Source organism: Hylobates moloch, unplaced genomic scaffold (assembly GCF_009828535.3).
Source record: "Hylobates moloch isolate HMO894 unplaced genomic scaffold, HMol_V3 SCAFFOLD_7, whole genome shotgun sequence".
Taxonomy (NCBI): Eukaryota; Metazoa; Chordata; class Mammalia; order Primates; family Hylobatidae; genus Hylobates; species Hylobates moloch.
This window is the reverse complement of record NW_026652282.1, coordinates 40312321-40323964: the sequence shown is the minus strand read 5'-3', so window position 1 is coordinate 40323964 and position 11644 is coordinate 40312321. Positions and strand designations below refer to the sequence as shown.

At 44.0% G+C, this 11644-nt stretch overlaps 1 protein-coding gene across 1 annotated transcript; it reads left to right on the top strand.

The window, feature by feature from the left end:
• Positions 1–1670: 1670 nt before the first annotated feature.
• Positions 1671–11354, top strand: DIPK2B (divergent protein kinase domain 2B). Its single transcript, XM_032756771.2, has 3 exons — positions 1671–1903; positions 10414–10678; positions 10926–11354. Exons 1-3 carry the CDS (start codon positions 1671–1673, stop codon positions 10926–10928), a joined length of 501 nt encoding a protein of 166 aa, XP_032612662.1. The 3' UTR covers positions 10929–11354.
• The last annotated feature ends 290 nt before the right edge of the window (positions 11355–11644 follow it).

The following is an 11644-nucleotide window of genomic DNA, read 5'->3' as shown; positions in this document are numbered from 1 at the left end:
TAGTAAATTTAAACTAGAAAATGTACCAATCAAAAAAATCACCAATTAATCTCTAACTAGGGACTTTCCACTCTAACCAATAAAAATGGTTTTCTTTGTCCTGCTTCTGCAAACACTATAAAAGTTTCCTTTCTTGCCCCTCCCAGCAGAATGTTTGCAGTCTGATACTGCCCTGATTCATGAATCGCTGAATATTCAAATAAACTCTTTAAAATGTAAATGTGCTTAAGTTTTTCTTTTATCACACCTGACACCAAAAGCATGATTCAAAAAGAAAAAATTAACAAATTGGACTTCAAAATCAAAGCTTTCACTCTGCAAAAGACTCTGTTAAAAGAATAAAAGACAAGTTAGCCCCGGGGAGAAAATATTTGCAAGCCACATATCCAATAGAAGACTCGGATCTAGAATATATAAACAAGTGTCGAAACTCACCAATAAAAAGCAAACATGACCAGACATTTTACTGAGGAGGTTATACAGATGCTGATAAGCACGTGCTTCATCATCAGAAAATTGCCTTTACCTGCTCTTCCCACCAATGTTTAGCAAAACTTGTCAATTGTCCAGAGGCAATCCCCACTCCCTCTTACCTCCCTTTTCCTCACCCCCAGCCCCGTCTTCCTATGCACTTTCTCATATTTTCAAACTGTGCCCCGCTCTCCACCTCCATCCTCTCACAGAATATGAGGCAACCTGACTTCCCTGATTTGGTTCTCAGAGGTTCTCTCTGTTCCCAAATTAGCACTCCCATCTACTCCATGCTGTGGACCTTATCTTGGTATCCAGAGGAAGGCAATCCTGGGGCAGTTAAATCCTACCAAATCCGGCCAAGCCACTGAGAAGTGAAGCAAGTTGGTAAAGGAAGAGAAGCTTTCAGATCTGTGGGAGAGGGATAGACACAGCTGTGTGCAGTCAGAGGGCTCTTTCTGGTGCTCCCCTCATCATGCCACAGAGGCCACCGGGTTCTTTCCGGTCTCTTGTTCTCAGACCAGCAAGAGAAGATGGACTAACCTGAGGTTTTCTCTTCCCAAAGCAGCAAAAAGCTTTCAAATCAGTGCTAAATGTGCCAGTTAATGGCAAGCAAGCTAACCTCTAGTTATTTCACAGGCAAATATGGTAAAAGTGGGGGAAGTAGGGCTGATTAAGGGGCAGGACAAATGACCTAGCACAGAGGGGTCAAAAATTGGGGTGCACATGTAATCCATAGGGACAGATAAACCTGGAATTAAAACAGTGGAGGGTGGAGGCTTTCAGGATCCTTTGAAACTCCCAGGTGGAACGCAGGTTGGACACACATCCTGCATGGACCTTTCCTGCCCTGCCGGGATATCCTGTGTTTGTCAAAAGGACCACACAGGGAAGCCCTGACAATTGTCCTTCCCGAAATCTGCCAGTGAGCCCCTCCCCAGCCTGAAGCAGCCGCCCCCGGCAAAGGAAGAGTAACTCTGGAAACAGCGTTATCAGCATCCTCCACTGACTTCCTCACCTCCTCCCCAGCCTCATTAGCCCCAAGCTCCTCAGCATCCTCAAAGAGAAACCTGGGAGGCTGGGATGGGGTCAGCACCCAGAAGCCAGCCCCCTCTGACAGCTTCCTCTTTGGCCAAGCCCTGCCTCTGTACAGCCTCGAGTGGGCAGCCAGAGGCTGCAGCTGGAGCCCAGAGCCCAAGATGGAGCCCCAGCTGGGGCCTGAGGCTGCCGCCCTCCGCCCTGGCTGGCTGGCCCTGCTGCTGTGGGTCTCAGCCCTGAGCTGTTCTTTCTCCTTGCCAGCTTCTTCCCTTTCTTCTCTGGTGCCCCAAGTCAGAACCAGCTACAATTTTGGAAGGACTTTCCTCAGTCTTGATAAATGCAATGCCTGCATCGGGACATCTATCTGCAAGAAGTTCTTTAAAGAAGAAATAAGGTCAGAATATCAATCAAATAACTCTGAATCACAAAATTCTGTTCCCTTCTTGTGAAGATGTCCAGGAATTTGTTGAAAAGGAATCAGGATGTAATATGGGTGGGAGCTGAAACAAATCCATTTAATCAGAGTGGTAATGGTCTGAAGTTGGGGTGGGTAGGAGGGCAAGAGGTGAAGCCAAATTCCAGCCCTAAATGCTAAATCCAACATTTCCTTTTGAAGTGAAAGCTTGAAGTTTTCTTTCCTATGAATGGAGTAGCCTGGGACTGTTGAGTTTATCAAGTTCATTTCTCAAATGGGAAATAAAATTTATAGAAAGCCTACAAGGTGACATCTATTTTAAACCATTGTGAGAGTTAATGGTGTTCCCCCATTATTGAGGTGGTAAGCTGAGACATAGCCAGATAAAGTGACTTCAGTAGGGGGAAATGGGTAACTCTGTGAGATGATGGGACCCATTTCACTATATATATGCATCTTATAACATCGTGTTGTATACTTTAAATATACACAATAAAATTTATTTTTTAAAAAGGATTAAGTAACTTGCACAAGGTCACCACCTAAGAAGTGGCAGATGTGGAATTCAAACCAGGACAGTTTGCTCCAAAGTTTCTGAGCCAGCTTTCTGTTGTGAGAAATGGCCTTGATCAGAGGAAAACTGGAGTTTAGTAAATCGCAATGCACATGGCTCTCAGCAAAGAATGGCGTCACACTTGGAATTTAAGCCTATCAACACACAGTCCATGAGCCTTTACCACAGCCAAACTCTAGCAGGTACTGGGGTGACAGCAACTATAACTCTGGTCATTGCCTTCCTGGGGCTCAGGACAAGGGAGTCATGTTATAAATAATAATAATAAAGCTTGGTCTGATGCAAGGCAGTGTAAAGGACCTCCAGGAGCTCCATTAATTCCAAATGGGAACTGGGGAAGGGCTTCCCCAGGAGAAGGTATACTGAGCAAAGCCTTTTAAAGGATGAGCTGAAAAGTAACAGGAAGTGAAGGGCTTAAGGTGGAAGTAACATCTTAAGCAAAGGTGTGGGAAGAAGTGAGAGGTGCTTAGCTAGAGCATGGGGTGTGTGTGGAGGCATGACAGAGGAGGAGGTTGAAGGGATATATGGGGCAAGGGGTCTTTAATTGCCATGCCAAGGAATTGGGGCCTTAATCCTGTGGACCAGTGGTTTCCAGTCTTTTTAGTGCCAAAGACCCTTTGTCATATATATGCCCTTTCTCCTCCATCTTCCTCAAAGGACCTAACTTATGCTTTTACGATTTGGTGACCAAACAAAAGGCATTAATTAACAATGATTTTATTTGCAATCTGTATTAATCAAAGACATCTTTGCTTACTCAACCAAATTACTAAATAGAAATAATAAATAGAAAATACCAATCAAAAATGTTAAACTTCTTTTGTGAGGTATTTTATGGAGTTGGTGTAGACTTTTCCTATTAAGCCTTTTTAAAGGCATATTGAGCATTTTTAAAGGCATTTTTGAAAGACCACCGACTGAGGAATCTCTATTGCAGGCCATGGTGAGAGTGTGAGGCTGGGGAGGGGCAACGTGAGACCTGTGATTTGGGAAGAGCTCGTGCAAAGTGGACAGGACGGACTAGTGGTGTTGGCAGGGGCTGTGAGACCAGTTCCCATAGTCCAGGACACAAGTCACTGGGAACAAAGTAGAACAGGAAGGATACAGGTCGGTTCAGCTATAGAGTCATTCAGTCGACCAACACCATGCGAGGGTAAATAAATATGCAGATGTTGGATGTGAACTCAAGGTTTTCCGCCTAGGAAATGAGATAAAGAGGATCGAGAACACAGGCGAAGGGGTGCTGATTCCTTGGAGAGAGGCAATAAGAAGACAGACATATTTTTTAAAAGGAGGGAGAGAAATTTAAGGATTCAACTGAGGAAGAGCTCTAGGATGACTGCATATTCACCAAAGGGCAATAAATGAAGTTTTTCTTACTAGCATTTGGCAGATGCTAGCCAAAATCAGAAAGCATTTCCCTAAATAGGTTTGCATTCCATTAGAGTCCAGGATATTACTTCATCTCCCTTAGAATTCATTTTCCATGTGCCCGTGAAAGGGAAGTGTGTAGATACAAGCAGGAAAACACCAGGCAGGGCAGATTGGGGTTTATAGCTCTGCACATTGAGAATGGTCATCCTCAGCACAAAGAGGCAGAGAGAGGCAGTCAGTGGGTCTGGGGAGGTGGTCCTGTTTAGAGTCCTTTTCTCTACAATATAAATACCTTTTTTCTTATTATCAAAGTCGTGCCTGTTTATTTTAGTATTTTCAGGAAAGGTTGATTAAAGAAAGCACAAAATAAAATCACATATAATTCTTCCACCAAGAGATTGCCCCTTAGTCAACATTTTGTTGCATTTCCTTGCCACCCTTTTTCTAAGTGTGAATTAAGAAACTTTTTTGACAAAAATGTGAACATGCTATGTATACTTTTTGGAAACTATTATTTAACAATATATCAGGAACATCTTTCCACATTATTAAATGATCTTCCACACACTTTGATTTTTAACAGCTTCATGGTATTCAATTGCATCAATCAACCATAATTTATTTAACTATTTAAGCATAACTTATTTAATTATTTAACTATAATTTACTAAAACCACCATTGTGAAACTAGAGGTTTTTATTTCATTTTTTGGTGTTATAAACAGTTCTATGTTAAACATCCCTGTAGCTATATTTTGTGCACATGAGTGATGAATTCCTTCTGACAAACTCCTAAAAGTGAAATTTCTGGGTCAAAAAGACAAAATTGAAGGAGATATATATATCTAAATGGAGGCTTCTACTTATAAAGCTCACTTCTTGCACACTTACAAATATTCAATACTTTTTTTTTAGTTTGAATTTCTTCTGAGTTCAGCCCTTTTTCAGATTTATTGACCATTTGTATTTCTTTGCTAAATTGTCTACAGGTTCACATCCTTTGCCTCTCTTTCTAATGGTGTGTTTGTCCATTCTCTTCTTTTTGATCTCCAAACATTTTCCCACTTTAAAAAAGTGATTACCGGCCGGGCAAGGTGGCTCACACCTGTAATCCCAGCACTTTGGGAGGCCAAGGCGGGCAAATCACGAGGTCAGGAGATCAAGACCATTCTGGCCAACAATGTGAAACCCCGTCTCTACTAAAAACACAAAAATTAGCCGGGCGTGGCGGCGCACGCCTATAGTCCCAGCTACTCGGGAAGCTGAGGCAGGAGAATTGCTTGAACCCGGGAGGCGGAGGCTGCAGTGAGTCGAGATCATGCCACTGTACTCCAGCCTGGGTGAAAGAGCAAGATTCTGTCTCAAAAAAAAAAAAAAAGTGATTACCATGACACCTTAGGAGAAAGACTGTGTCTCAAAAAAAAAAAAAAAAAAGTGATTACCATGACATCTTAGGGGAAAGCCCATCCAAAACTCTCAGCTGTTTGGTTGAAATGCTATAGCCAGGTCCTATTCCTCACTAAGGATTGGACAATGCTTGCATCTGTTCAGCAACAAATCATAGATGGGTTTCCCAGGCTGGCTGGATATGCTGAACACACATGATTAGCAGATGGACATCACCTCTCCTCTTTTCCTTTATCTTTCCTTTGGCAAGAATGCTAAGGATGAATCACATACTTCCCATACTCAACCATTTACCTTTAAAATTATGAATGTTTTCAGTACTAATTTTCCCATGCATTCCATGTTGACTTTTAAATCCTGAATGAAAAAGTTAAGGGAAGCTAGGAAAATGAGTAAGTCTGATTGCCATACTCTTCCTACTGAGAATATACCTATATACAAAGCCCTGAGAAGTCACATCAATTGGTAAGATTCTCCCATGATCTGGTTGGTCAGTATTGTGCGTGCAGGGTGTGGGGGTGGGGAGTAAATAGTGGCAGTACCTCTAATCACAATAATTCCTAGGAGTTCCTAGGCTCTTACCAGGGCTAATGCTTTAATCTCACCTTCCTTAGTATACACACTTGGTCTTATGTATCACCTCTACTATCAAAGTCTAAAAAAAATGTTTAAACACTTCCAACTGAGCAGTGGAGGGCTCACAGTAAAATAACTAAATCATCAGGCCTGATTTTGCCTTCCCTTCTCCCTTGTCTCTTGTCTGTCTCCTTGCCCTCAGAAGTTGATAATAATTATTGTCTTAACTCACTTCTTCACATCAACTCAGGGGCCTTGGGAAATACAGGACTCAAGAGCTGATGGCAAAAGCATCCATCTACATGTTCAGTCAGCCTTATGTGAATCCATGCACCCATTCATCCACCATCCATCCACCCATTCATCCAGGTGGCCCTCCATGCATTCTTCCACCCAACCATCACACTGTGCATCCCACCATCCGGCCCTCCATGCATCTCTCTACTCACTTATCTATCTATACATCTAAATACCCATCCATCCATCCACCTGTAAAGTATTGAGCACTAACTTGGTACTCTGCTGAACACTGAGTTACAAAGTTAAAAGAGGTCAAATATTTGCTCTGAAGGAGTTTACTTTCTATTAGGAAGACAAAGAAGTAAATCAGTGGTTAAAACAGAGTATAGGAAATATTTTTAAATGTCTTACACAGGGTATCATGGGAGTGTGTGGGAAGGTCCCAACTGGGGGATGAGGGAGTGTGTTCCAAAGAGGTGATATCCGTCTGGATTTTAAAGGGCTACATTGGAATTTTCCAGACAAGAAAGAGGAAGAAACTGTCTCAGACAAACGTGTCAGCATATGACAGGTGATTGGAACCTCAGAGGCCTGAAAGAATGTGGCTTATCTAAGGATAGTCAGTGGTTTGGTGAGACCAAAGCAAACTTGTAAGAAGAGCAGCAGGCAATGCAGCAGGCAGAGCATTGTGAACTAAGCTCTAAGCACTAAGGAGCATGAACTGTAGCCTGAGAGCTTTGGAAAGGTGCTAAATGGGTTAAGCGTTCAGTGCAGAGCTATGGGACGAAGAAGAGGGAAGGAAGGAAAAACTATTTAGAAAGGCATATCTGCAGACTTCATGTTTGACCAGATGCAAGCATGAGAAGAATGCACGGGAAGAGGGCATTTTATTCTAATTCCAAAGCTGTCGCTCTCCCCTACGCTCCCACCCCATGTTGAGGGACTTGGGGGGATTGGACCACATGGCCTTGATGTTTTTTCCAGCTCTGAGAAACTGTAATTCTGCTTGTCCATCTTTCAACACAATCAGGAACTTGGCCAGCCTCACTTCAGTCAGGCCCATGATCTCAATTTAGAAGGAAGATGAGAATGATGTCTCTGCTTTGTGGTTGTCCAAATTCCAGGATAGTAACATTTTAGTGAATAAAAAGCACTGACATTTTCTCACTGACATTCTTCTATTCAATAAAGTAGGTAGTCAACGCTGTAAGAATATACATTTTTCCCATTCAATGCAATAAATTTATTACCATTTTGAATAAGGGGAGAAGTGCAGCCTGCAATCTTGTTTGTCTCAGTTAGTCCTTATGGAATGCCTCAAGCCATCACTGAACCTGCCCAGGCACTCATTACAAGTCATCTGCCAAGGCAGTGCTGTCGTCTCAGCGGAGCCTCCTTAGGAGGTGGGGACAGAAAAAAAGGACAATGAACTTGTCTCACAGGGCAAGAAATCTCTTCCCACACCACCCCCACCAATTGGGAGAACAGGAGCCCTGAGACCTGCCCTCCTCTACCACTAATTGTGAGTCTTCAGAAAAGTCACATATATATTTTGCTTTTAATTTTCTCTTTTCAATTTTCTCATCCTTTTCAATTCTCTTTTCAATTTTCTCATCCTCAAAACAAGATGGGGAAGGGACAAGATGGGGAAGGGACAAAATAATCTTCAAGGATCCTGCCACCTATAACCCCTAATAATGTTATCAATCTGTTTCTATGAGCTAATTCATAAAATGGGTGATAAAGGAATAAGCAACCACAAAGTGGTGAAAGAAACAAAATTAAAATTAATGGGGCCAAGCATGGTGGCTCACGCCTGTAATCCCAGCATTTTGGGAGGCTGAGGCAGGTGGATCACTTGAAGACAGGAGTTTGAGTCCAGCCTGGCCAACATGGTGAAACCCTGTCTCTACTAAAAATACAAAAATTAGCCATCCGTAGTGGCATGTGCCTGTAATCCCAGCTACTTGGGAGGCTGAGGCAGAAGAATCGCTTAAACCCAGGAGGTGGAGGTTGCAGTGAACCAAGATCGCACTACTGCACTCTAGTCTGGGTGACAGAGCAAGACTCTGTCTCAAAAAAAAAAAATTAATGGGGTTCCTTGGGGTTGGGTATGGAGGTCCAGTGGTGTCCCCACTGCAAGCCCGGGAGACTTGAATGCCACTTCCTCCAATTCTTGGTCATGTGACATTGGGCAAATGACATAATCACTCTGTGCCTCAGTTTCCTCATCTGTATCTTAACAATAGTATCAGCCTCATAGGTTTATTGAAACAATTAAATGAATCTGTACATATAAAGTGTTTAGTAAAGTGACTGGCACACTTAAGTGTTTCACAAATGCGTGTTACTCTTATCATTATCTAAAAGAGCCACCTAGTGATAACTTTCCAGCTCCAGTCCCTTTGGTGGCCGGGGGGTGGGGGAGGGGAGTAGGGGTGGGTTTGAAACTCCACGAGCAGGAGCAGCTGCAGGATACAGGCAGACAGGCCTGTCTCTGGGTCCTGGGCCCTTCCTTATCCACCTAGAGGGGAGGATCTTTTCCCATAGTTGTCCTGAAACTTCCAGTAAAATGGACTCATTACAAGGTTACACTGTTTCATCTTTTTAAATACATTGATGCCAGTGTTCTTGTACAGACTCCTTTGTGCCTACTTCCATTGCAATTTGCATTGTCCTGCATTGCGGAAGTTGCTCACTGACAGTTTCCACTGGAGCACCTTCCCAGATGTGAGAGGCTGGAGCTCTAGTGCATAACTCAGGGATTCAGAGGCCTGGGCTGTCCAGCTTCCTGGACAAGTCCCTTGACCTCTTTGCCCTTGTGATTTTTTTGTGTGACTTTCTTTGCCATCAAAACAGTAGGAGAAGCTTGCAGTCTGTTAGGGTAAAGTTGTGTCAGGTAAGAGAAAAAAACAACACAATCTAGGGTTTGGGTCTAATCAAAATGCTAATTCTTCCAAAACGCATTATCCAAAACTCATTATCATGGGGTGGCCCAATAATGCCCAATAATAAGAATTGAAATATTCTTATTTAAATTAAATATATAGCATGTCGTATGCTGCCTGATTTTCATTTGCAGTATGACCTTCAATTGTTAATAATAATGAATGTAAACTTTTTCTGAGTAATTTTTCATACATAAATCAAAAAGAGATTTAACATTCTTCCCTAACGGAAATATCAGCACGCAGCTGGATAAATGACTGTGGAGAAAACACAACTGTGGGGCCTAGGAAATTGGCAGGTGATAATAGGCCAATGCCTGCCAGGCACAGTGGCTCACGCCTGTAATCCCAACACTTTGGGAGGCAGAGGCGGGCGGATCACCTGAGGCCAGGAGTTCAAGACCAGCCTGGCCAACATGGTAAAACGACGTCTCTACTAAAAATACAAAAATTAGCTGGGCGTGGTGGTGCACTCCTCTAATCCCAGCTACTGCGGAGGCTGAGGCAGGAGAATCGCTTGAATCCAGGAGACAGAGGTTGCAGTGAGCTGAGATCGAGCCATAGCACTCCAGCCTGGGCAACAGAGTGAGTCTCCATCTCAAAAATAAATAAATAAATAAATAAGCCAATGCCTCTCCTCCAGGAGGATTAAGGACTGGCCAGGCCATCATGTAGAATCACACACCTCCTGGAGCCCAGGTAGCTTCCAAGTTGATGACCATTTAGTGGTCATTCTTGCCTGAGACTTTGTTGGTGCTGAAGACTTAAATTTGTAGACTAATGGGGCTGCTTGGGGTTGGGTATGGAGGTAGAGTGGTCTCCCTAGTGCAGCCCCAAGAGCCTCTTCAAGAACCTCTGTGGTTCCAAGACCCAGCCACTGGTCAGAGGGTAAGCAGTTTGGGGAATCAGTGTAGGGAAAGGGAGAGATACTGGGGTGTGCTGACTGACAATCCCGGGGTCCGCACCTCTGATTGGCAACATATTGTCTGACCTTGGCCAAGGTACTTAAGCTCTATAGCCTCAGTTTCCACCCTTGTAAAGTGGAAATTAGGGATTAGGGGAATCAAAAATGTCAGTGTATGTAAAGCTGCTATCTTTACAGGGAGTAAAAGTTCAGAGAGCTATGGCTAGTCTTTCTGTGCCAGTTGTATGAAGTGGATAATGTTTGTGCCTCACGTTTTCTGATATGACATATACACTACCGTAAGTTTGAAGAAGCAAAAATAGTCCTCTCACAAAAAGAATTTCGAACACCTCAGTCTAAGTAGGAGAAATGGGTCAGTTGGGCTATTGTCCCCTGTCTCCCTGTCCCTGGGCTCTGTGAGCCTCCACCTCACAGGCCAATCCTCAAAGGGCTATTCTTCCAACAGGTCTGACAACTGGCTGGCTTCCCACCTTGGACTGCCTCCCGACTTCTTGCTTTCTTATCCTGCAAATTACTCAGATGATTCCAAAATCTGGCGCCCTGTGGAGATCTTTAGACTGGTCAGCAAATATCAAAACGAGATCTCAGACAGGAGAATCTGTGCCTCTGCATCAGCCCCAAAGACCTGCAGCATTGAGCGTGTCCTGCGGAAAACAGAGAGGTTCCAGAAATGGCTGCAGGCCAAGCGCCTCACACCAGACCTGGTGCAGGTGAGTGTGAAGGCCATGGGAAGGGGGTGTGAAGGGGATGATGAGAAAAAGAGAGAGAGAGAAAGAGAGAGATTCATTCCCATCTCACATCTCAGTTTGAGAAAAAGGAGAAGCTGTGGTCTGTCTGAAGTGTGACAAAACACTGTCATAAAACAGAGTGGCTTATGGTAAGACAGGAACTAAACAAGGTTTACTTATAAGGTTTCATCCCATTGTCATTTCCCATTCTCTCTGATGTGACCCTCAGTGACGATTCGAGAAAGTTCTTGGCTGCGACCTCTGGCCTGAAGATCTGACAGGATGACCCTTGCCAGTCCACCTCCCTGCCAGGGCTCAACTCACCTGCATCATTCTCTGACAGCTCTTTGCCAGCCCCCAGGCTAGCTGAGTATTCTCTCTTAGAAGCTCCCATATATATCCTGTTTCACAATACAGAGAGACAACTTTGAAAGCCAAGTTCCTCTTCCATCTCCCACTGTAAAGAATAACCAAACCTCAGCCATTACAGAAGCCAACTTTGATAACACTACAACCTCTTCCCACCTGAGAGCCTCCCACCCACTCCCATGGGCATGCTGTGCTGGGAACTTCAGCACCTTGCTGGTGCCATCATCATATTCTGCATTGGTTCCCTCCTGTACTATCATCTCAAGTATAACCCTTCTTCATTCGAACCAGCACAGCCATGGCCCTCCACACACATCTGGCTGAGCCCCTTTGTGCAGAAGATGCCACCTCAGAGGACTGAGTGGCTCACCTTCAGCAAAGATGAGAAAGGAGAGGCTCACCCCAACCTCCCTGTCATGACAAGGAGGGAGGACTTGAACCGACCTTCTCATGGGGATGCTGAGGCTGCTTCTCACGCTCCCTGGGCCACTAGGTCCTTTACATGGGTACCTCAGCCTGCCTGGGTGAATTCTAAGTGCTAACAAACGCTCTGTTGGCTTCTGTAAGATAAGAGACATA

Bases quoted from the DNA above. Each gene is read 5' to 3' on its own strand.
- DIPK2B (XM_032756771.2), top strand. From the start codon at position 1,671: ATGGAGCCCCAGCTGGGGCCTGAGGCTGCCGCCCTCCGCCCTGGCTGG. The intron at 1,904-10,413 runs GTCAGAATATCA...TTCTTCCAACAG, and splicing joins TTCTTTAAAGAAGAAATAAG to GTCTGACAACTGGCTGGCTT.